Source organism: Paroedura picta, chromosome 5 (assembly GCF_049243985.1).
Source record: "Paroedura picta isolate Pp20150507F chromosome 5, Ppicta_v3.0, whole genome shotgun sequence".
Taxonomy (NCBI): domain Eukaryota; kingdom Metazoa; phylum Chordata; class Lepidosauria; order Squamata; family Gekkonidae; genus Paroedura; species Paroedura picta.
This window is the reverse complement of record NC_135373.1, coordinates 128,378,581-128,403,480: the sequence shown is the minus strand read 5'-3', so window position 1 is coordinate 128,403,480 and position 24,900 is coordinate 128,378,581. Positions and strand designations below refer to the sequence as shown.

The 24,900-nt window shown below is 61.3% G+C and overlaps 1 protein-coding gene across 2 annotated transcripts; it reads left to right on the top strand.

The window, feature by feature from the left end:
* Window positions 1-1,754: 1,754 nt before the first annotated feature.
* Window positions 1,755-23,883, top strand: ARSA (arylsulfatase A). Of its 2 annotated transcripts, none has more exons than XM_077340568.1 (8): window positions 1,755-1,856; window positions 17,544-17,784; window positions 18,585-18,803; window positions 18,897-19,066; window positions 19,463-19,587; window positions 19,953-20,080; window positions 20,939-21,041; window positions 21,522-23,883. In XM_077340568.1, the coding sequence occupies exons 1-8, from the start codon at window positions 1,789-1,791 to the stop codon at window positions 21,875-21,877; spliced, it is 1,410 nt and encodes a 469-aa protein (XP_077196683.1). In that variant the 5' UTR covers window positions 1,755-1,788; the 3' UTR covers window positions 21,878-23,883. The 2 variants fall into 2 exon arrangements, with proteins under 2 accessions (XP_077196683.1, XP_077196682.1); XM_077340567.1 differs by lacking the exon at window positions 1,755-1,856 and adding an exon at window positions 16,277-16,971.
* The last annotated feature ends 1,017 nt before the right edge of the window (window positions 23,884-24,900 follow it).

Below are 24,900 nucleotides of genomic sequence, written 5' to 3'. Positions count from 1 at the left end.
TCCTGATATCTAGCCTATATCGTCGTACTTGAAGATTAAACCCATTACTGCGTGTCCTCTCCTCTGCAGCCAGCAGAAACAGCATCCTGCCCTCCTCCAAGTGACAACCTTTCAAATACTTAAAGAGATCTATCCTGTCCCCTCTCCACCCCCTCTCAACTGTAGCAAGACGGGGGCCGCATCAGGAACGAGCCAGAGTCCAGGAGCCCCGTCAAGATTCGTCGCAACCTTTGTGGCAGGGCAGGAGCTTTCGTGAGTCACCGGAGCCCCCTCCCTCCCTCCCTCCCTCAGATACCTTTGTATCACAGCCATGCCTCTGTGGTTTAATTGGTGCCCTCTGCGGCTGCATGCAGGTCTTGCTATGCAATCTTGGGGGCTGCTTGGTCACCTTCGTTCATTCAGTCGCTGTCCTTCACCTTTGGTCACATCCACATTTCAACCCCTCCAACCTCATTCTACTGGCCGTCCCGCCCTTCACTGAGGGGACTGAGTATTTTTCTGCAGGATCCGCCTTGAGCCCCAGAGCAAAAGGGGGACTAGGAATAAATATGGAAACGCCTTGTGCCAAACCATGCCGCCCCGCAAAGACGAGAGGCCTCCTGATGGGCGACGGAGCACATGGTTCAGGGTGGGAACCATGTGCAGAACTGCACACCTACGTCAGCTCCCCCCTCGGCGCAACGGAGCACAGCACAGCCCGTCCCCAGCTTGCCCAAAGAAAGACAAACCCTCTAACCGGAAGCCCAGTAGGGACCAAGAAGCCTGGGGGGGGGGGCATAAGCCTTTCTGAGTCAAAGCTCTCCCTTCCCCAAGACTCACACAGCGGTTCCAGCTGTGCCAGACTACATCTCCCAGCATGCCCTGAAAATCACAAGGGGGTCCTGCCCCAGGTCAGGTCAGCATGAGACTGGGGGGCCCTCTGGAGTCCCCTGCCCTGCCACACAAACCCTGGGACAGGAGCCCTAGACCCCGCCCCACTTCCCAGGGGCTTGCACCCACCTGGAGCAAACTCCGCCCTGAGAGATGCTCACCCAACATGCCAGGCGCCCAGAGACTGAGCCTGCACACCAAGGCCAACGGGGCTCTCTGCCCACACCCATTCCTCCCCAGCGCTCTCAGGGGCTGCACTCTGCCCTGAGACCCCCAGGCTGGAACAGACCCCCCCCTCCCCTGTGTGACATTCATGTCCTGGCACTCCGCCCTTCCAGCCCGACCCCCTTTCTGGCGCACGCTCCCCCCTGACCCTCCCCAGGGGCCCAATCCACCCCTTACCCCCTCGTGCAGCCCTCTGGCAGTCTCCGTCCGCTGCCCCCCTTCCGACGGCTGCGCTCCTGGCCCCCGCTCCCTGGCCCGCGGCGAGGAAAGTGCCCTCCAAGTTGGCAGGGTCTCCGGGCACACTCCCGCTGCAACTTCGGCCGCACTTCCAGGGGCTGCAGGGCGGCGGGACCCTCCCGGCCACCCCCCCCCCCACCACCCGGAGCCTTACCTCGGAGGGTCAAGGTCCCGCGACCATCGCAGGGCTCTCCGGCGGCTGGCGAGAGCGCGAGGGACGGGCGGGGGGAGAGGGAAGCACACGCGGAGGGCGGGCGGGCGGGCGGGCGGGAGTCTCTGCTGCGGAGTCAGCCCCCTCGGCGGCGGCAGGAACAGGCTGTTAGTTTCAGGGGTTGTCTAGGCAACGGGCCCGTGTGCGGGGGGGGGGAGGAGAGGGGGCGGGGGCAGCCCCGCAGGGAGGGGGGGCTCTGCTGAGACGGGCTGCGGCTTCCTCGGGGATGGAGGAGCACTCTGCACATGCACAACGGCGGACGAAAGCGCTGGAAACGGCTGCTGCTGCTGCTGGCTGTCTCTCAGCTGGACAGGTATTTGAAACGGCCTTTTACTGCATCGGGCTCTCTCCTCCCCCTTTCCCCTGGAGGGCCCTGGGCACTTCTGCATGGCCTTCCGTGATCCCTTGCTGCCCTGGGGGGGAGGGGGGAGGTGCCACGGGGGGCAAGACAGAAAGGGCCACCGTGATTTCTGCACGGGCAGGGCACCAGCACCTCAACAGGTGTGTCCAGGGTCATGCCCAGGCCACCAAACCAGCACTCCCACAACATCCTGGCCTCTGAAGGGAACAGAAACGGGGCCCCACTGAGGTGGAAGAAGGCCCAGTTTAGGCCTAGCCGCCCACCCCCAGCAGCTGAGCTGGGAGAGGCCAGTAAGACCCCCACCCTTGCCACCATCTCAGTAGGTCCAGCCACAGACACACTCGCTCTCCACCCCCTTGGAGATCAGAATGGCCTACCTGGCAAGGTCGTTGTGAGGATTACAACAAAGGCATGCAAGGGAAACAGTCGGAGCACCAGTTGTTACTGTTTTCACCGGAACCTGCAATGTGCACGCTGGCAGATGCCACACGGAAGTGGCCGCCGTCACAGAACCCCCCCTCCCCCCTTGCTTCAGCCACCAGCCCCATCAACAGCCAAGTGGGTGAGAAAAGTGTTTCAGATGTGCTGCCCCCTCCAGTCCCAGCAGCAGCAAAAGAGGCCGCCTGTCTCTGGTGACCGGGGCGCTTCCTAAAATTCTGCCCAGGATCTCGGCCCATGGAATTTGCAGCAGAGGCCCACACCCTGCCCCGCCCCCGCCCCCCGGCATCCACCCCCTGGGTGCCCCAAAGATGCACATCCAGCAATTGCATTCACATGCCCAGCGTGGGCAAGAATCGAGAATTTGCACCGACTTGGCGAGCGGCATGAAGCAGTGGGCTGGGGGAGGGAGAAAAGAAGGACAGCCAGCCAGGACCCGCCCCCGCGACCCTTTTTGGCTGGGCTTTCTGCCAGGGATTGGGGGGGGAAGCAATGGGACGCCCAAGGAAAGGGCCCTTCCCCAAGAATGGAGAACGGCAGCCTCCGCCCGCTCTGCTCACAATCCGCGCCCCACTCTCCCCGCCAAGGCTGCACTAGCTCGGCCCACACAGTCCCAGGGAAGCTGCCGTGCATGGCAGCCACCGTGCCGGCTACGGATTTGCAAAAAGGAAAGACACAGAGAGAGGGGGTGGAATGAGGCTGCTGAGGGAGGGGCCAGAGAGGGGGTGGGTTGGGTGGGGAATAATCTGTCAGCCCCCATCAAGGCACTGTGTGGGGCTGCACTTGGCAGGCAGAAGGTCCCCGGTTCAATCCCCGGCGGGATCTCCAGTGAAAAGGACCAGGCAGGAGGGGATGGGAAAGACCTTGGCCTGAGACCCTGAAGACTCTCTCTCAGAAAATATCAACCTTTATGGAAATGATCTGATTGAGTAGAAAACATTTTTACATGTTCAAGTCTCGGGTAGGGACCATGGCTCAGGGGTAGAGCCTCTGCTTTGCCTGCATAAGGTCCCAGGGTCAATCCCCAGCACTGCCAGTGACAAGGACCGGGGAGGAGGAGAAGGGAAAGGGCTCCGCCTGAGACCCTGGAGAGGCACTGCCAGTCTGAGTAGAGAAACCCCTGTGGCAGAGGCCTTGTCTGGTCAGCCATACTGATTCCGAGTTGTTTGCTCAAGGAAAAAGAGTTGGCTTTTATTCCCTACTTTTCTCTACCCGAAGGAGTCTCAAAGTGGCTTACAATTGCCTTCCCTTCCTCTTCCCACAACAGATGCCCTGTAGGTGGGGGTGAGAGAGCTCGGGGAGAACAGCTCTATCAGGACTAGGACTGGCTCAAGGTCACCCAGCTGGCTGCCTGTGGAGGAGGAGTGGGGAATCCAACGCGGCTCAGCAGATTACAAGCTGCCGCTCTTAACCACACCACCACAGTGGCTCTCCCCTTGCCCATACAGGAAGGAAGAGAGAAGGAACCCGGGGAGGGGGGGGGAGCCTTGGCACGCTGGGCTGGGCTGGGCCAGGCCGAAGGAGGATCCCCAGGACACCATCTGCCTTCCCGGAGGCTCCGCAGTGAGCTGCCCGGCCAGTTTCCAGAGGGGCTTCTGCAGACGGCAAGCCAGGCTTCCCCAGGAAGGACGTTTGTGAGGTTGCAGCTGCCCCGGGGCACAGCCGGCCCTTAGTCCCTCCCGCTGGGTGGGCCTGACCAGCAGGGTCCTCCTGGGAACCAAGCCGAGAAAGGGCTTCCCAAGCCCAGCCGCCGTGGTGCGCGTTGACCTGTCTGTTCTGCCGCCAGACCCCGCCTCCTCCTGCTCCCACGCACAGCCCCTTCAGAGAAGCAGAGAAGCAGAGGCCAGGGCAGGCCCAGCCCCACACAGCACTTCCGTCAGCACAGGGCCTGGAGCACGCGCAAGCTAAAACAACTAAACTGAGGCCATCGTTCGCGTCCACGCTGTCAGGAGGCGAGAGCCGCTGGGAAAGGCGGCAGGCAAGGAGGCAGCCAAGCCCAGGGAAGGGCAAGGAAGCCGCTGGGCACGGAGGTCAATGGCGGCAGGGGGGCGAGGCATAAGCTCCCCACATCCTGCACAGGACAAGAGGCCTCATCAGAGCAAGGTGGATGCTGGAGCTGCCAGCTCCAGCTGGGGAAATACCTGGAGATCTGTGGGCTGGGGCCTGAGGTGGGCAGGGGCTGGAGAGAGGAGGGAGGGACTCCAACAGGGTCACATGTCACAGAGTTCCACCTTCCCAAGTGGCAGTTTTCTCGATCGGCTGACAATATGGTCTCCTCCTGATTGGCTCAGCAGGAGACTCCTACTTTTTGAGTGCACTTCCTCTCTGCTTGCCTCCAGAACAGCAGTTCAATAACAGAAAGCAGAAATTGTTATTATTGGAATCAAAACCACCCAGGGCTGGAGGAGACCACAAAGGGCCCTGCAGCCCAGCCCCCACCTTCTTGGGGACTTAAAAATCGCAAAAGCCTGACAGGGGCTCATCCAGCCTCCTCCTAAAAACCTCCACCCCCCTCCGAGGCAGTAGACCCCATCTATGAACAGCCCTCAATGTTTCCTAATATCTAAGCAGCCCCTGGGTGGGGCCCGGGAAGGGCAGAAGGCCATGCAACCTGCTCCCCCCCCCCCCCCAAGCAGCCATTTCTTTCAGGAGAACTGATCTCCACTGCCTGGGGATCAGCTGTAATCCCAGGAGATCTCTTCACCCCAAGCAGGAGGCTGAAGCAGCTGCAGGGTGTGATAAGAGCTTCTTCGGGGTTCAGCCCTTCAGTTAACTCATTGGAAAGGTCACATCCTGCTATTTTAACACGAACAAAAGTGGTCCAGAAAGAAGAAAACACAGAGCTGAGAGCCAAGACGGACAACAACCCTGAAGGTAGCGGATGGAGAAGCCTCAGGACTCAGGGCCCTAGCGCTGCAAGGGGCCACAGAGGCCACCCAGGATCAGCCTGAAGCCGAATGCGAGAGCCCGGCCCATTGATCCCAGGAAGCAGACTTGGCTGAAGAGGGAAAGATTCAAGTGAGTAGCCTTGTTGGTCTGAAGTAGCACAATCAAATCAGAGTCCAGGAGCACCTTTAAGACCAACAAGGACCAAATAAATCTTAAAGGTGCTCCTGGACTCTGATTTGTTGAAGAAAATCTCTTTATTGAAGATAGAACAATGCTAACATCTCTTTGCTAAGACTAAACACCTGGGAACCATTGCTCCCTCTTAACTTCTAGCCCCCTGGTGCCCCCCCCTGCCCATTTCACCACGAAACTCTCCAGACGCCTCTCCCACAGCCAGGCCAGAAATACACAACTGAGGCCTTCTGCCCCAAGGTCCCAGAGAGAGATAACACATTCCCACACCTCAAGGAATCCCAGATGCAAATTACACTATCCTAAACCAGCTGCATCCACCCCTATGGCAATCAGTGAAAAGCAGAGAGAGAAGACAACAAATCAGGAGGACATCAGAGGTCAGCCAGAGAGACCACGACCTCCTTTGCCCTCCAAATTCCACACCATGATCCCTCCTGGAGGCCCAAAGGCCCAGCCCGACCAAAAGGCACACCTGAGCCAGCGCCTAGGGGGGCTTCACCCGTCCCCCTGGTGATGCTGATCCTATGAATTTGGGCAGATTAGGAGTGGGTGGGCAGGAAGGGATGTGCCAGTCTTTGTCTCTTGTGACCCTTCCTTGCATGCCCAGGGAATTGCTGATAGCCACTGGGATGAATTCCCTCCAGGCCAGGATGGATTCTGGAGGTTTTTGGTCTGTGTGTGTGTGTGGGGGGTCACTTGGGCATGAAGTGGGGGTCACTGTGGGTGGGCAGGTAGTTGTGAGCTCCTGCATGACACTGGAGGTCCCTTCCCATTCTAGGATTCTATGAGTCCCCACACTGATGAGGAGTTGGGTCCAGGTGATCTGGGATGGAGGGCCTGCTGCCAGCCAGACCAGGGAAGAGCAGCCAGCCTTCGAGGGAGGGAGGGGCCCCTGGTCAGGTAGCCAAGCCACCGCTGCCCCCTCCGTCCCCGGGCAACTCCCTTCCTGCACCTAGTGCCCCCCTCCCCCCCCTGGTTGGTTGCAGACTCTCCAGTGAGTTTCTGTTTGCCTTCAAGGTCAGAAATGGGCCCTGCTTTTGGGAAATGGATCCCGTTGGAGGAGTCCCATGCCAACTGGTTGAGCTTCATCCAAAGGACGTATGTCCACGTCTGGGAGGGAGGCACAAGGTGTGCTTGGAAGGCCAGAGGGGCTTCTTCCCCCCCAAAAGTGGGGGAGGAGCACCCCCCCCACCGGGAGAGGAGCCAGGGGCCACTTAGGAGCTGATTTTCCAACAGGAGCAGGAACAATCTGAGTGGTCCTAGTGCACGGGGCCCTGATCCAGGGCACGTTTCCTGGAAAGGGGTAACCTGAAGCACGTATGGCCTGCAGACTTGGCGCATGTATCTTGTTATTAGTTGCGATGATTACAGAATTGGGTGTTTTGTCATTTATAATTATTATTATATGAAAGCAAAACAAGTTCCCCCGCCTTAAATGCCTGCCATAAAAAGAGAATGATTTTCTTCAATTATTGCAGTCTCTGCCCTCTCTGGGTTTCGAATAATAAAATAACAGTTGGAAGGGACCTCCTGGGTCATCTAGTCCAACCCCCTGCACTATGGTCATATCACCCGATAAATGCTGAACCAATATAGATATCCCACTTACAGTCCTTGTGTGGGCTCAGCTTCCGTGAGCTGGGTCCGGCCACGCATGCACACAGAACGAAACTCAGCCAAGCCCCAGGGCCTGGTGCACCACTAAAGGGAGGCAGAACTGAAACCAGCCCAAAGAAGGACTGATCAAGCAACCCAACCCACCTGGCTGAGCTGGCCCTTCCTGCCTCTGGCTCCCCCTGGGGCAAATCAAGCACCTGCCAACTAGCAGGCAAGTGACCTTCCAGCCCCCTGAATGCCCCCCCCCCCCGGGAGCACTCTGGAGAGCCTGCCAGGTTTCCTGTGGTGCCCCCGACAACTCCTTTTGGGTTCCCAAGGCAGGCCTGCATGGGGGCATTCAGCAGTGCACAGACAACTGGCTCCGAAGTCCAGGCTGGATATTTTGTGCACGGAGGGACGTGGCATTCTCTGGATGGCCGGACTCAGCAAACGGAGGGCCAGAGGACACTCTTCCAGGGGTGGGGGTGGGGGGTAGCTGCTCTTGACCAGCCCCCTGTGCTTAGCCTCCCCACAGGCCTGCCGCCCCCTCGCTTGGTCACCCCTTCTGTTACCAAGTTAAGTGGCCCTCTGCCTTTGTCCCCAGCAGGGAAGCAAGAGAGCCCCTCTCAATCTTCTCTCCTCCTTTGCACCCTCATAAGAGGAAATGGCAAGGCCAGCAGGGGCAGGTGATAAATCTCACAACAAATAAGCAACAACCCTGCGAGGTGGGCCAGGCTGAGACCCTTCCAGGCAGCCAGCAAGGTTCCATGACAGGCAGGGAGGTGAACCTGGAAGACCCATTTGTAGCCCGGCCCTCCAGCCACGCTGGCTCTGCCCGGGGTTACACAAGACCTCCCCACCCACCCGCCTGCCCACCCTGGCTTTGTCTTCGCATCTGGGCCGCCAATCAACAGTCTGCCTTTAAATAAGTTGCAGCTGACCGAAGCAGAGGCCTGCGGGGAGGAGGGTGGTGGAAAAATTCTTTCTCCTGGGTGTTCAGATCTTTGCAGGCTGGAGAGACAAGGCTGCATTTGTGGTCCCCAGAAGGATCTGCTCACAAGGAAGAGCCCAAAGCCCCTCTAGTCCTGTTGCCCCCCCCCATTGATAGCCCCTCCCCTACTCCGTTTCAGAACCTTTTCAGATTCCCTGGGAGGCATGAATGGGGGGGTGGGAGAGCACGGGCATATCTGCGGGAGACTCTCAGCGGGGCGGAGGGCTCAGCGGTGGCCTTGCAGGGACAGATGTGTGCCCGACCCCATGGCCAGGCCCCGCAGCGGACTCTGTTCTCTCTGTCCGTGGACCCATCTTGGCCCGTCCCTTGGCCCTCCCTTCCTCAGGCCTGCAGCTGCCAACTTCCGGTTGAAAATCCTGGGAAATTTGGGGTGAAACTGCAGCAGGGCATAATGACACCAAGACCCCCCCCCAAGGTGGCCGCTTCCTCCAGGGGGGGCCCCGCCTGGAGGTTGGCCACCTTGTTTGTCCGTCTCTCCCTTCAGTCAAACTCTACCATTCTTAGGTAAAGAATGAAGCCACTGCAGGTGGGGGGGGGCACGTGGGATGTTCCTGGGGTGGGGGGCTGGTTCACATTTTTGAAAGTGGCTTCCCCCCCCCCCCCGAGTCAGAGGACCTTCTCCCCCAAGAGGTTTCTGAAATTCTGATCCAGCATTTGATCGCTTCCAGCCCCACATCCCCCCCCCCACATGCAGGAGGACTGCCCCGTGCCCCCCACCCCGATGCACCCTGCAAAGAAGCCAGCCCTTACCTTGCGGAGGCTCCGTGGCTGTGTGCCCAGCGACCCCCTCCCAGAGGAAGGCTGCAGCTCTGAGCTCGGCCCCCTTCCTTCCTGCCAGGAGAAGCACACTCCGCCCCCAGCCCCAGCCCCAGCCCCATGGCCACGCAGCTGGCCACTCTTACCTGGGGGGGGGAGGGCAGCAACCATGCGCTTTGTGCCCCTCCAGCCCCCAGGAGGGAGCTCCCACCCGGCAATGGGGCCGTCCTGGGGATTGTGCCAAAGGGCCCGTCTCCCTGGGCATCCCTGGGCCAGTCTAGAGGAGCTCTCCAGTCCCCAGCCCCACACCCCAGGGTGGCAGGGGAATTCCTCCCTCTGGCCCCCCCTGGCAGAATCGGGGCAGCCCAGCAGCGCCCGTGGTCGGAGAGGGCCAGGCAGTGGGGCGTGAATGTCCAGCGGAGGGAGCCCTTGTGCCTGTGGGGTTGGAGGGCCTAGGCTACATGGGGGGGGGGGTCTTTCTGCCTGCGCTTCTGGGGGATGGGTGACCACATGGAGGGGTCCTGGCGCCCCCGGATGCTGGCAGGATGGACTATCAGCCCGGGACAGGAAGCAGCTTTCCAGCTCTGGGACGGGGGCTTCCTCCTCCTCCCCCAAAGCAGCCAAGCTGGAAAGCCCCTCCAAGCCTCTGCGGGGGGGGGGGGGGGGACAGGGGCCTTTCCCACCACTCCAGCAGCTGCACAGCAGACAGAAAAACAACCGGAAAGCACTCTCTGGCGGGTGGGAGGGCTTCAGCCTGTCCGGACAAAGGGTCTCCTAGCCCTTCCAACTGGCCTTTCCCCCCACCTTTCCACGCATCCACACACAAACACACACACAAACACACACGCACAATGAACTCAGAAGCTGGCTCGGGGCAACATGTACAACGTACATTTCTGCAGCCGTGTTGAAATAAGAAAACAGTGTCCCAGGGGTCCCTCTCAGCATGTCCTGATGGCATAATCGGGCATTTGCAGGGGGGGGAGGGGGCATAGGGCAATTGTGCATCCCTCCAGTTGTCCCTGCCTGGGTCTAGGGCCTGATGCTTCCAGCGGGGGATGCCAGGAATTGCCCCCGGCTAATGAAGCAGGAGACCCCGGTTTTGCCTCCCGAGGAGCCCCAAAGCCGATAGCTGTGATCCAGGAGGGCCACCTGGATCAGGTGGTCGGAAGGGTTGGATCCAGGGGTGCTCCTGGTGGTGGGGTGGGCAGTGCTGCTGCGTGGCTCAAGGCCCCCCAGGAGAGCGGGCTCTGCCCCCCCCCCATTGTTTGCAGAGGGCGACAGGACGACAGCAAGCGGACAGGAAGCAGAGACAAAGCCACGGGGTGGGCGGCGGGAACTGAGTCATCCGAAGGATCCCGTTAGGACATGCGAGGCCTGGCAGAGGCGGCTGGAAGGAAGGAAGGAAGGAAGGGAGGGAGGAAATTGCACGGAGGGCCACGCATTGGATGAGGCTCCTGGAGAGAACAAAGAGCGTGGAAGAGCCCCCTGCACAGGGCCCTCTGGCCCCGCCAACCCCTGCGGCACATCAGCCCTGCCCACGAAAGGCCCAGGGGGGGGTCTTGCCCCACACGAGCACTTGCCAGGCTGGGAAATAGCTGGCACGTGGGGGGGGGGGGGGGTGGAGCCTGCGGAGGGCAGGAATTGGGGAGCAGCAGGAGTGAGCCCCCCCACCTTCCAAAGCAGCCGTTTCCCCCGGGGGAACTGATTCTGTCTCCAAATGGGCCGGTATTTCCCAACCGCAGTCAGCCGCTGAGTGGGAATGAGGAACTGGGCCCCTCCGACGCCCCCCCTGCGCCCCCTGCAGGCGCCCCCTCCTCTGGAACTGCACTCCGGGGCACCCCTGGGAACTGGAGATCTCCTGGGATTGCAAGTCCCCCTGGAGAACGTGGCTCCTCTGGAGGGGGGGGGGGCTCTGGGGCCCTGCCTCTCCCAGCCCCCACCTTCCCAAGGTCCACTCCCATTGGCCAGGATCCCCCCTCCTGAGTTGGCAACCTGGAACTGCAACGGTGGGCTGCAGCTGCCAGCTGCCTCCTGGCCCAGCTCCAGAACTCCCGCAGCCCCTGGGGCACTGGCTCCTTCCCTGGAGAAGGGGCAGCCCATGGGGGATCAGCCAGGCCCCCCTGGGGACGGAAGCGGGCCCCACGCAGTCTCAGGCTGTGTTTGGATGCTCCGAGTTCTCTCCCTGCCGAATCTCCAAAACCAGCACCGGCTTATTGTGAGTCCTTCCCTGGAGAGGCCAGGAAAAGCACTTTGCCAGGCCTGGAAGTTGCCGCCCCCCTCCCACAGGGCAGCCGGTGAAACAGCAGCGGAAGCCCCTCCCCAGTAGGAAAGGCATGGGGTTGCCAACCTCCAGCTGGGGCCTGTGGTTCATCTGGAAGGACGACTCATGTCCAGGCAGCAGAGATCATTTCCCCTGGAGAAAATGGCAGTTCTGGGAGGCAGGCTCTATGGCTTTATAGCCCACAAAGATCACTGCATCATCAGGCTGCGCCCCCAAAATCTCCAGGAATCCCCCAGCCTGGCATTTGCAGCCCTACTGAATCCCCCCCCAGCTCTTTGGGGGGCTGGACTGTATGGCATCACATGCCACAGAAGCCCCTTCCCTCCCCAGACCCCACCCTCCCCAGGCTCCGCCCTCAACTCTCCAGAATTTCTCCACTCAGAGTGGACATCCCTACGCTCCAGGGGAAAGGACCTTGGGTAGTGTGGATGGGAGAGACTCTCAGCTGAGCGGCTAAAGACGCTCCTGCCTGGGAATGAAGGCCACAGGGGAGGCCCTCCAGGCTGCCCCATCTATCCTGTTTGGTGGGAACAGGAGAGAGGCCTTTTCAGCAGCTGACCCTCCTTGGGGAGGTGCACCAGGCCCCCCTCATGCTGCATCCTTAGAAGGCAGATGAATGTGGATTTATGTAAGACTCCTTTTGATTAAGTCACTCGCCGTTCCGAACTGAGAGTTAATAGTTTCATGTATCTTTATGTCCTCTATTTTATGCATTTCATGGATGATATTGTAACCTGCCTTGAGCTCTGCAAGGAGGAAGGGCAGCTAATAAATGTGTTCAATAAACAAGCAAGCTCAAATTGCTGCCAATTAAAGCTGAACATGGTGGGTCAGGATCTCCCTCCTCCCCTGCCGCCCTCCCCTCCCCCAGCCAGTATTGGGGTGTGGGTGGCACTTTCTTGGAAGCTGCTGGCTGCAGGCTCAGTCTGCCTGCATGTCCAACAGGCGTGAAGGTCAAAGGGTGGGTCTCCAGAGCTAAGAATGGACCAGGGGGAGGCAAGAGGAAATGAGCTCAGGCCACAGGGAGGCCAAGGCCGGGGGGGGGGGGGCTGCATGAGCCAGGAGAGCCTGCCGTCTCCCTGACAAAGGACTGTCCACTCTCTGCTTAAGCATCTCCAAGGAGGGAGAGCCCCCCCCCCCCCCGCTGCCCTGGACTGCCAATTCCACACCCAACTGTGCTTTGTGATTGTGCTGTCAGTCCGCAGCTGACTTATGGTGACCTCCTGAGGTTTTAAAGACAAGAGATGCTTGGGGGGGGGGAGGGGGTTGCTCTGCACCATGACCCCGGGGATCCTTGTTGGTGGCCCATCCCAAGCTCTGACTGGGGCTGGCCCTGCTTAGCTGCGGAGATCTGATGCGACCGTCCAGGTCAAGGGAAGAGATGCCCTGGCCTTCCTCCGTGGGGTGACCCTGGGCTTCCTGGTGCTCTGCCATCCGAATGCTACCCAGGACCAGCCACGATCCGAGGCCTGGCGAGGGCCTGTTCACACACACACACACACACACACACACACACACACACACACACACACGGCCCTTGGAATGGCAGCTCAGGTCAGTTCCCCAGTAGCAAAGGGAATGGCTTGGAGGGGGGCTTTATGCATTGTTCCCCCCTCAGGGCCCGGTCCTGCCCAGGCCCTGCTCCCGGACACACAGACAAGACACACCCGGTCCCTCTGAGCCAGCCTTTAAACCTTTTGACTTTGGAGGGGCCCCCAGTGCACAGAGGGAGAATTGGGGGACCTGACCTGAGTCCTCGGGGCAGCCCTGGACCACCATGGAGGGACCCCCAAAACAGTTTCAGGCTTTGAGGATCCCCGAAGTGACGTGCCCCTCCAAAGGGCTGGACGCAGAAGTGAAATGCGGGAGCCAGCCACCCCATCGATCGATCGATCGATTAATCCTGTACCATTTTTCCATGGTGGCAAAAGAGACAAATTGGGCTCCAGGGACGTCTAGTGGGGTCAGAGGCCATCTGAACTTATGGAAAGGCTGCATAACCCCTGGGGCGCTCTCGGGTGTTTCCCCAGAGCCCTGCTCATGGGAACCTTCTGGGGGTGGTTAGGCTGACCGTGTGCTAGCCCCCCCCCCCGGTCCCAGGTCCCCCAACACATTCCAGGAGAGGGAGGCTTGCAGCTTTGGGGCATTGGACAGGGCAAGCAGAATCTGTCCCCATCTTGGCTGCTACCACACCTCTGCCTGCCTGCCTGCCTGCCTGCCTTCCAGCCGCCCCCTGGCCGCTCTCTTTAGCTGCTGTGCATGAAGGGAAAGGGGAAGAACCTGGCAGTGGCTGTATTTTTAGATCTGCTGAAGTTTCGACGCGTGGGGAGGAGGGAGACCCGGGGGTGGGGTGGAGGCAGCCGTGCTTCGTGACATCTGGTTCCCGGCCTGGGCAGGAGGATGCCATGGAAACTGCAGGTAGAAGGCCAGCTCTCTCACTGTGTCCCCCCTATTAGGGCTGCCATCCTCCAGGTGGGGCCTGGAGATCTCCTGGAATTCAGGTGACCGATATCAGCTCCCCAGAAAAAAAAATGGCTTCCTTGGAGGGTGGGCTTTCTGGCATCCCGTAGGGATTTCCTTACTCAGAGGCACCACCCCCCCCGGCCTTCCTATACCTCTCAATAGCTTTTGATCCCCCTTTCTGGTTGGACTATGTAGGAACGGTAGTGGGCATGATACAAGAGCTTATATCAGGGGTAGTCAAATGGTGGCCCTCCAGATGTCCATGGACTACAGTTCCCATGAGCCCCTGCCAGCGAACGCTGGCAGGGGCTCATGGGAACTGTAGTCCACGGACACCTGGAGGGCCGCAGTGACTACAAATGGTTATATCCTGCATAATTAGCCTATTTCTATAGGAACTTATTGGTGTTTTCAAATAATCTCTTCCTTTGGCTTGATTCCTGCTCCTTGGAACGTGCACCCTCCCTGGTTGCCTCCAGAAGAACATAGTCAGTTACACTGTGAGGACTATCTCCCTCCTCCTGCTACACTGTTGTTTCTCTTTGGAATAAAACCACTTATTCTTTAAGGAGCTGGCGCTCCACTGTTTGTATGTGTTAGCTCTGCCAACCCGCCTCCAAGGAGCTCAGGATCGTGTGAACATAGTTCCTCCCCTGTTTTATCTTCATAACAGCCCTGCTGGGGAGGCTCTGCTGAGAACGGCTGGCCGAAGGTCAGTCAAGGAGGTTCACAGCAAGCCACGATTCCAGCCTGAGTGGGCGAGATCCACGCTGGAAACTCTGTGCCACATTGGCAACCTCCTAGGGCCCCCCCCAGCCTGCCATGGTACTAGCCTTGCCCCTTCCTCTCATGCTTCACTTGGAGGCAAAGAGGGGCAGGGGCTCAGAGTTCCTGGACACTCTAGACTAGGGGGCCTTGACCATTTTGCACCTATGGGTGGGGGGGGGGGCTGGTGCAGACCAAAATGCCTTCCTCCACTTCCCCTCAGTCCTCCGTTGAAGAGCCTGGTATTTTGAGGGCAGCTGCTATCCAAAGAAATGTTTTAAAATCTGCCATTGGCCATCAGCCCTGTTCACTTTCAAAATACACCCGGCCAGCCCATGGGCCCCATGTTGCTCTTGCTCATGGAGTTCGGTATAATCTGAGGCCGGACTGAGTTGGGGCCGGATTCCCAATGGTTTTCACAGGTGTCATCATGCCAATGCCCTTGTATACTTGGCTCAAAAGGGCCCCCAAATTCTGGGTGTTGGGGAGCACCCTCCAGGAGCAGAATGTGACTCCAACACCCCACAGCCCCCCACACCCTGTAGCACTCGGTTGGCCCCGATCCTCAACACGACCTTCACTGGCAGGGTCTCCAAGCGGCACTGGGGTCAGCTTCGGCCCCCGGAGCACCCTCTGGGGCTCAGTCAGAGGTTCAATAGGTGTGGGCCTGACCCCTTCCTTGGCCCCCCAATGGTTGTGGGGCCTAGTGGGGCTCTTGCCCAGCAAGGCCTCCGACTGGCCCTGACTGGAGCTTTGATTGGCCGGCAGATCCGAACAGAGGCAGGCACCCCTCCCTTCTCTCTGGGGACGGCACCAGTGCCAGGAGAGGTCTGGGTCAGGAAGGCCACTGCTCAGATGGGCATGGCGTTCTCCCTTCTAGGAGCTGCTGGCATCCGGGGGGGGTGGGGGGAGAGGAAAGGGAGCAGCAGGAAGGAACCACCCAAGGCCTGCGGAGGCCTGGCCCAGCTGCATCCACCCCCCCCTCAGGAATCCTCGCCCACGGTGGGCACAAAAAGGCCTTTCAGTGGGGACCCGGGAGGAAGAGAGGCAGCCAGCCGAGGAGCCCCCCTGCCCTTGCCAAAGGCCTTTCAACAGCCCTCTTGGGCACGGCCTCCCGAGAGATGCCAGGGGGAGGGCAACATGGCACCCGGGAAGGAGCTTTGGGAACTCTGGCCCAAGGCAGCCAGAGGAATGCCCAGTGGAGGGTGAGAGCCCCGTGGGAGCTGCCCCCCATCACCTGGGGGCATCACAGGCCCCTCACTTGCCAGGGGGCTCCCTGGTTATGATTGGTGCCCTCCCAGACTTCACCAGGCCTCTGTTGGCAGAGTCTGGATATGCAGAGAGGCCGGAGCACCAGGCTGCTTAAAGAATGACATCGTTTTATTTATGAAGAGAAACAACCGTGGGCACAGAGAGAGAGAGAGAGATCACTAACTAGCTAGCTGCAGTCATTCTTCTGTTGTTCTGCTGTTGCTCTGAAGGAAGTGAAGATAAATAAGGAGGACGTTTCCTGGTGAGCCAATCAGGACACTGGAGGAAAGAATCTGGAAATAATCCGGAAGTTCCTATTCCAACGATGTTAAATATATATCTTCTCTGATGCCCCCTGCAGGACACTCTCTATATTCCGCTCTTTTCTGCACACTGCAGACCGCATCCTCAAACCTCAAACAGAGTTGGAAGGGGTCACCCAGGCCATCCAATCCACCCCCGCCCCCCAATGCTAATTCAGCCTCTAGCATCCTGGACAGAGCGGGCACAACACTGCAGGGAGTTCTCCCGCATAAGAGTTCTGTGCTCCCAGGCAGCCCCGTTCCTGAGCAGACTGTGGTGTGTTTCTGCCTGTCACTGACTCGGAGGGAGGCAAGGCCAGAGCTGGGACTCCTCTGTGGCAGCCCCTCCCACCACGGCCACTCAGAGGTAGAGTGCCCCTGTGCGTGGAAGTTCCATTCAGCTACGTGGCTAATAGCGGAGGAGAGCAGGAGGGGGGCGGCTGGCTCGGCTGCCCCGCCCCTGCAGGAGACCTCGGGTGGGAGTCTGGGGGAACCCCGCCCCCCGGAGAACGGCGTCCTGCGGCCAGGCCCCGGCGACCCCTGGAGGCTGGCAACCGCGGGGCCGGGGGGAGGGCGCGAGATTCCAGAGGCCAAGCCCCCCCCCCCCCGGCTCTGCGCGGCGGTCCCTTTAAGCGGCGCCTCCTGGGCGGGCGGGCGAACTACCACTCCCGGCGTGCCGCGCGGCCCCCCTGCCTTGCCTGGCCGAGCCTTCCTTGCCTGGTGGCGCCGGGCAGAGCCGGGTCCGCACGCAGCGCGGCTGGCGCGGGAGGGCTCTCCGTGGGGCCGCAGGCGCTGTCGGCGGGAGGCGGCGGGGCGGCCCCTGGTGGCGCAGGGGCGCAGGGGCAGGCGGAGGGCGGCGGAACCCGGTGGAGCGGCCCCTGCTGCAGCCATGGGTCCGGGGGCGCTGCTGCTGCTGCTGCTGCTGTGGCCCCTGCTGGCCCCCGCCGCCGGGCGGCCCCCCAACGTGCTGCTGCTGCTGGCCGACGACCTGGGCTTCGGGGACGTGGGCGCCTTCGGGCACCCCTCCTCGGCCACGCCCAACCTGGACCGCCTGGCCGCCGGGGGGCTGCGCTTCACCAGCTTCTACAGCAGCAGCCCCGTGTGCAGCCCCTCCCGGTAGGGCCGCTGGGACGGGCGCAGGGCGGGGGGCACGAACCGCTTCAAGGACTGCATGGGGCTATTGAGCGGAGAAAGGGAGGAGAGAGTCCCGACGGAGGGTCTCCCGGAGAGGAAAGAGCCAGCAGGGCCGCAGGAGGAGGAGCAGTTTCGGAAGCACCAGGAAGTCCCTGATCTCCCCCAATAACCCTTGCAGGACGTCCTTCCTTCTCAGGCGGTGGCCCCGCGTGCATGGCAGAGCCTGCCCAGGCCAGCACTTGGCCCTCCTCCTGCCTGCCCTCCTCCCGCCTGTTGCCCACCAGCCAGCTGCCTGCTCTGCCCGCCACCCTTTCCCTGGGGCTTGCGGCCAGTTAGGGGGCAGGCACTTGGGGGCCGGGGGTCAGCTGCAATAGGCCTTCCTAGAAGCCCTGGGGCCGAGCGGCTGCCCCCTTCAGGCGACCTTGATGCCAGCCCCCATGGGAGAAGGGGCGGGCAGGGGGCACGGCTGGCATTGCCCGCTCTTTGGGCTGGGCCCTGGGGCTGCTGCCTCCTCTGGAATCCGGTTCCTGAACCTCTTTTTCTTGGCCTTGCAGGGCAGCCCTGCTGACAGGGCGCTACCAGACACGCTCCGGCATCTACCCGGGGGTGTTGTACCCTGGCTCACGAGGAGGCCTCCCGCCGTCTGAGGTGACCGTGGCAGAGGTGCTGAAGGCCCAGGGCTACGCCACCGCCATGGTGGGCAAGTGGCACTTGGGGGTCGGGCCGAACGGGACCTTCCTGCCCCCCCACCAGGGCTTTGACCACTACTTGGGGGTGCCCTACTCCCACGACCAGGTGAGCAGGGGAGGCGAGGGGTGGTGCTGGGTGGAGGGACAAGCGGGAAAGCCCCGGGGGAGCGAAAGTCCCAGGCCGAACCAGGAGGCTCCTGAGATGCAGGCTGTGCGGGAGGGACCCCTTGGGTCTGACGGCGAACACAGGCCTGGCTTCCCCCAGGGATCTTACCTGTTTATTCCTTCTTTATTATTTAAAACTAGCCCCAAAGCCCTTTGCATTCAGGAACGCAGTGGGTGCTAGCGGGCAGCGGCAGGTAGACCGAGCTGGGGGGGGGGGCGTACTGGAGGGGGCGTCGGCGTTGGCGGCAAGGAGGTCGTAGGCGGCCAGGCTGCCAGGAAGGTGGGGGAGCCGGCGGAGAGGGCGGGGGCTGGGCATCCTCGCCATGCAGTGAGTGGCCAGGGAGCGTGACACTGCTGGCGAGGGCAGAGGGAGGGCCTGGTCTGCTGGCAGGCGGGCAGAGGGCAGAGGGCAGGGCGGCTCCGCAGGCGGGAAGGGCGCTGTCCAGGCGGAGGCCCTGTGGCCTGCAGGTGTTGCCAGCGGGAAGGTTTGTGTGGAGCAGGAGGCTCCGTGGCGGGGAATTAAGCAATTAGCCACAAAGCCCACCCAAATAAGGAAACATTGCTTAAAAAACACATTGAAAGTCAGCCTTGTGGAGCGTTCCAGTCGGGGGGGGGGGGGGGCCCTCCTCTTGGCCTGGCTGCAGCACTGCCGCCTCTGCCTCCTCCGCCCGAATTTGGGCTCGTTGTGGACTGCTTGAGACAGGCCCCCCCCCCCCCACTGCCAGCACCTTTCCGCTGCAGGGCCCCTGCCAGAACATCACCTGCTTCCCCCCCGACACCCGCTGCTTCGGCCGGTGTGACCAAGGCGTGGTCCTCACCCCCCTCCTCTGGAACCTCAGCGTGGTGGAGCAGCCTGTCTCCTTCCCGCTCTTGGAGTCCCGCTACGTGGCTTTTGCCCGCGAGTTCATTGCCGCCTGCGCCCGCCGCCAGCAGCCGTTCTTCCTCTATTACGCCTCCCACGTGAGTCCCGGGGCCGGGGGGAGGGGGCACGGAGGGGCCTGCCTGCCAGCCCCAGCCGAGGGGGCCTAACCTGTCCTCCGCTCCCCTCCCCAGCACACCCACTACCCCCAGTTTGCCGGCCAGGAGTACACCAGGCAGTCGCTCCGAGGGCCCTTTGGAGATGCCCTCTTGGAGCTGGACGGGTCGGTGGGGCGCCTCCTGGGAGCTCTGCGGGACAGCAGGGTCCTCGACGACACCCTGGTCTTCTTCACCTCGGACAACGGGTGAGCATGCCGGGGAGGGGGAGGAGGGGGAGGAGGGCTCTTCCGACTCCTTCCTGGAGGCAGGATGGGGGGACTTGGGAAGCAGAGGGCCCCACAACAAGGAAGGAGGAGGAGGCCAGCCGTGCTGCCCATGGGTTTGGGCAGGGGGCACAACGCCAAGAGGGCAGAGCAGCTTGCAAGAACCCAGGGCAGGGGGGGGGGGAAGACTGGATCTGGAGCAGGGCAGCTGGAGTGAGGATTCCCCACCTCTGCCCTGGAAGCCGGCTGGATGGCCTTGGACCCGTCACAAACTCCGCCTGGCTTGCCTCACAGGACTGTTTTTCTGGGCCACATTGGGAGCGTGGGTGGGTGGGTGGGGAGAGAGGGCGCCAACAACCCCTGTTTCTCCTCCTCTAGCCCAGAGACCATGCGCATGTCTCGGGGGGGCAGCTCGGGCCTCCTCAAGTGTGGCAAAGGGACCACCTACGAGGGGGGGGTGAGGGTGCCCGCCATCGCCTACTGGCCTGCTCGCATTGCCCCCGGTAAGTCCTGCCCGGTCTGGGCCTGCGCTCTGCGGCTGCCTTCTGGCCCACACAGGGGTCTGCGCATGTCTCAGCACAGGGCCTCAGCGGGGAGGGGAGGGGAGGGGAGGGGAGGGCTCGAGGCTGGGCCAGCCGCAGGGCAGGGAGGTCGAGGCCTTCCACTGAGGTGGCCTGCTGGGTCTCTGGCTGTGACGGCTCCCCTCATTCCCTCTGCCTGGTGCTCCCACTGATGCTCCTCCATGAATCTCCAGGCCGCCTCCCTTTCTGAAGATGTTTGTGAAGGGGGGTGGGGGGTGATAGGGCAGGACTATTCGCTGGGTGGGTTCTTTGCCCCCCTCCCCATCCTCTTCCCTCTCTCTGGCCAGGGGTGACCCATGAGCTGGCCAGCACCTTGGACATCCTGCCGACGGTTGTGGCTCTGGCGGGGGTGCCCCTCCCCAACGTCACCTTGGACGGCTTCAACCTCAGCCCCGTCCTCTTTGGAAGTGGGAAGGTGAGCTCTGGGTGGGTGACGGGCAGTGGGTGGCAGGGGACCCGGGTGGGCAGCGGGGGGGCGTCTCCCTCCCCCCCTGCCTGCCTTCTCCGAAGGGCCAGTTGCACCTCCCAAAGCCCTCCCACCATGTTACCCCCCCCCCCAAGCATCAAAGATACGGAGCATCACTGCCCCCGAGTCTGTGGGGCCAGGCAGAACGCCCCACACCTTCAGCTAATAGCCCCTCATGGACCTTTGGGGCAAGCATTTCTCCAGGCCCCCCTTGAGGCTGTCTGGGCTTGTGGGCACCTCCAGTTCCTGCAGCAGGGACTCCCACAGGTCATTGACTCTCGGAGTGACAAAGAACCTCAGCTCATTCGTTTCCTGGAGGGCCCAGGAGGCCTTGTCCTGGGAGGGAGGGAGGGAGGGGGGGAGCACTTCTTTCTCTGCCTTTTTGCACCTTCCCAATGCCCCAATATCTTGTTTGAGGCGCGGGGACCAGAACGGTGCCCAGCCCTCCAGATGAGGCCGCCCCATAGATTTCTGCGGGGGCCTTCTGATCCTGCAACCTTTGCCTCTTTGCCTGCAGCTGCCTGCCCAGGCGGCGTCTTCAGTGTGCTCTTGGCCACCACTCCCCGGTCTGTCTAGGAGGCAGGTTCACGGGGAGGGGCTTGGCAGGCAGGAACTCCCGGGCTCCGTTCCTGGCAGCCTCCGGGCAGGAGTGGAGGGGAAAGATCTCTCCTTGGCGCCTTGCAGAGCGGCTGCCACTCTGAGTAGGCGAGGCCGGCTGAGACGGTCTGGGGGGCTAGCTGGGCAGAAGGCAGCTTTGGGGGTGCAAGGCCTCTCCCGTGACGTGACCCCTGCCCTTCCGCTCCGCAGAGCCCACGCCAGGCCATGTTCTACTACCCGCCAGATCCCAATCCGCAGCTCGGCGTGTTTGCAGTTCGCTACGGAAAGTACAAGGCCCACTTCTACACACAAGGTGAGCTCAAACCCTCCCCCCTCAAGGGGTGTGTGGGGATCGGGAGCCCCCTTCCTTCCCCCTGGGCCTGGAACGGGGGGCTGTACGCAGTCTGGGTCCCACCTCTCAGGGGTTATGCCCCCTGCCCAGGGCTTTACACTCGGCCAACGCCAACCGGCTGGTGCGGAGAGTCTGGCCTCGACCAGGGCTTGGTGGGGCGGGCTCCCAAGTGAGATCAGGGCCCTGTTGTTCCGCAGGGCCTGCAAAATGGAGCTCTCCCACCGAGCCCCCCATGCGCCCCTCCCCCCATCACCCTACCAGCCGCTTCTGGGGCAGCTGGATGCCCCTTCCCTCGGGGCCCGTCAAGGTGGAAGCCGCTGAGTTTGCTGCATGCGTGTGATCATTGCTGTGGCAGTCCCTTGCACGGATTCGTTTTTAACGGCCGAAAGACACGAGGGAAGGGCGGGATATATAAATGTAATAACGACGACCTCTCCGCAGGCTCCTTCCTCAGTGACACGACCCCCGACCAAGCCTGCCACGGGCTGACCCCCTTGGTGCCCCAGGAGCCCCCTCTGCTGCACGACCTGGACGTGGATCCGGCGGAGAACTACAACCTGCTCTCGGGAGGAGAGGTCGCGCCGGAGGTCCTGGCCGCCCTCAAGGAGCTGCGCCTGCAGAAAGCCACCTTTGACGGGCTGATGACGTTTGGGGAGAGCCAGCAGGGGCGGGGCAAGGACTCTGCGCTGGAGCCGTGCTGTGCCCCCCGGTGCCAGTCCAAGCCCTCCTGCTGCCACTGCCCGCCGTCCTCTTGGCTCCGCCAGCCCCCCTTCTCGCCCCCGGGCATCAGCCCTTGACCTTCCGTCCCTGGGGTGGGGGGGGGGGTCCCCATGAGATGCCCGTCAGCCGCTCTGCCCGGGATTGTAAGGTCTTTGGGACCCAGCCTCTCTGGACTTGGGGTGGGGGCTGCTCAGTGCCCTGGGGGAGCCCCCAGGAATAATCAGGCTCAATCTACGCTTTCCTCCTCCTGTGGGGACCGGGGGCATTGGCCAAGCCCAAGAGAAGCACGGCCCCGTGGGGCCTCCTGAGTGCCCACTCTCGCCCCCGGAGTGTGTGTTCACGCCCCATTTGCACTATATGGACTCTGATGGGCCCCTTGATGAGCCCCGACTGTGGCCCCAAGGGACAAACAGAAGCCGAGGCTCAGGGCTGGGCCCTCTTTGAAAGGACGGTTCCGTCCACTGAATTGTCCATGGGCACAGCGGCAGGGCAGGGCAGAGGAGGACCGGCCCAGGGGGGGGGGAGGGGGTGGGATGCTGGGGGGGACGAGAGGCAGAAAGGCCAGCCTGTTGAGTGTCGCAGAAGCTTAGTTGGGGTCCGGCCCACGTTGATGACGAACGCCGGGAGCTGCCCGTGCGCCTCTCTCTGGTGGCAAACATGACCGGAGAAATCCTGTCAGCACTGTGCAGCCGGAGGGACAAGGAAGAACTGTGTGTGTGTGTGTGTGTGTGTGTGTCTGTGTGTGTGTTTGAGGATGCTGGGCTGTGTCCAAGCAAAGGCCGCCCATTTCCCCCCCCCCCCCCCAGCATGCACAGCTGCAGCTCAGGTCTGGCCATCAGCACCAGGGCCCCTGAGAACTGAAGGGAGCTGAGCGCCTGTGCCGGATCAGGGCCTTCCTCCTTCCACTGCCCAAGCATTCCCCTGGGGGAGGGGTGTGTGTGTGTGTGTGGGAGGGGGGGTCCCTGCTGGGTGCCATTTCTGGGCCGCGTAGAGAAAAGCACCGCAGCCGATCCTGGCCTTTGCCCTCAGTCATGGTCACAACGGTGGGTGGAACAATTTAACCTCTGGGGCGCCTCTTGGGCCAGTGCAGTGCAACCTCGCCACGAATGCTAACCCAGCAAGGGCTCCTTGGCGGGGGTGAAAAGAGCGGTTAAGCCCACCCTGGGGGGCTTTCAAGGCAAGGGCCGCAGAGAGGAGGTCACCCTCGCCTGCCTCCGTGTCACGACCCTGGCCGGCCTTGGAGGCCTCCCTGCAGAGGGATCAAGCCAGCTCTGGCCTCCAGCGGAGGGCCTGGGTTCTTCCCCTGGAGCATCTTTGATGAAGCACACAGGCCCAGGAGGCCTGGCTGCATCGTCTCCCTGTGCCCTAGACCCCACGTGGGGCTTGGGGGAGGGTGCCCCCTGCCCCCCAAGTGCCAGGTAGCTGTGCCAGCCCCCCAGGCCTTAGGGGGCCCCCCTCTTGCGTCCGCATGGAAGGCCCCCTCCTCACCATCAGGCAAAAGCAGCCCTGCTGTTCCAGGGGAGCCCAGAGTCAGAGGGGGGGGGGCTTTGGTGCTCTTTCTCTGTCCACCGAAAGCTCTTGTGCCTTTTGTGCTCCTCCAGTATTTGTAACCAAGTTTTCTTTTTTGCAAGGGCACACAATGCCTCTGGCACTTTCTTTTTTATATATGGTAACACCAGCAAAGTTGTTCGACATGCAAAATGGTAAAACTCCTCCCCCCCCAAAAAAGAAAGAAAGAAAGAAGGAAAACTCCAAAGACCTCCACCGTAGAGGACGAGATGATGAAATCCTGGAATTTGCAGAAATGACCACGCTTACATCTTTGACTAGGGAAAATAATATAACTTCTTAGGGCTGATCCTGCATTGAGCAGGGGGTTGGACTAGATGGCCTGTATGGCCCCTTCCAACTCTAGGATTCTATGATTCTTTTATGGCAGATTGGGGGCCCTTGACAGACTTTCTGCAGAAAAGCAAAATGAATGAGTTGGTGATTTGTGGCTTTGGTGCCTTAAGAAATTTGTCATTAATTTGTAATTGTTGGTAATGGGTTTTAGAATAAACAGTGACCAAGTTGATCGATATTTGGAAATTGGAGCAGTTGAAAAATACTAAACGGAGCGGATGTTCTTTTGTGTTTACTTCCTCGCCTGGATTTCCTGGTTGTGTCTCCAGAGGGGCGTCCCCCTTGTGTGGAGGAGAGTTCCTGCTCCTGAACGGGTTTCCTGGTTTGCTGCATGGTCACCTTCTTGTTCAAGGGCAGGGAGGGACACGCCTTGGTCCTGGCAGCCTCCCCCCCCTCCCTTGGGCTCTTTTGCAGGCGTGGAGCTGGCTGGGGTGGCTGGGATGGGGGAGGGAAGGCAGAGGCATCCCCCCCCCCCCAGGCCTCCCCTCATCGGTTTACTGCACTCTGGTGCCCCAGTGGCTGCCAGGGCTGGGGTGGGGCGGAACTGGTTGCAACGGGGCATCCCATAATTGCCTGGAGGGTCAGAGCTCTGCGCAGGCGCCTGCCAGGGGAGGATGGGGGGGGGAGGCAGCCAGCAGAGGGCAGCAGACTCCTGCCAGTAAGACATTGAACCCTCTTCCTGCAGAGGCAAGAAAGGTTTTCAAAGCAAAAATAAAGGGTGTTGGAAATAAATCTATTAATTCAGAGAAGGAACATAAGAGGACCCCTTCTGCTTCAGTCCAGCATCCTCTGGAGGGAAAACAGCTCAGGCACAGAGGCTGGGGCCCTTCCTGACACTGGTATTTGGAGGTGGACTGCCTGTTGCTATGGAGCAGGGGTAGTCAAACTGCGGCCCTCCAGATGTCCATGGACCACAATTCCCAGAAGCCCCTGCCAGCAAATGCTGGCAGGGGCTTCTGGGAATTGTAGTCCATGGACATCTGGAGGGCCGCAGTTTGACTACCCCTGCTATGGAGGCTCCCTCCCTTGAGCCTACACTTCCAGAGGCTTGCCTCGCACAGGGGTGCTGGGATCTACCTGACTGTAGCTGTGTGGGAGACGGGCAGAGCCTGGTCCCACCTGCCTGTGGGGCCATGTCCCCAAAGGCCTACCATTTTGTATTGCTATACCTGCCCCCCCTCCATATGGGATCGAT

Bases quoted from the DNA above. Each gene is read 5' to 3' on its own strand.
- ARSA (XM_077340567.1), top strand. From the start codon at position 16,745: ATGGGTCCGGGGGCGCTGCTGCTGCTGCTGCTGCTGTGGCCCCTGCTG. The intron at 16,972-17,543 runs GTAGGGCCGCTG...TTGGCCTTGCAG, and splicing joins CCCGTGTGCAGCCCCTCCCG to GGCAGCCCTGCTGACAGGGC. The intron at 19,067-19,462 runs GTGAGCATGCCG...CTCCTCCTCTAG, and splicing joins TTCTTCACCTCGGACAACGG to CCCAGAGACCATGCGCATGT.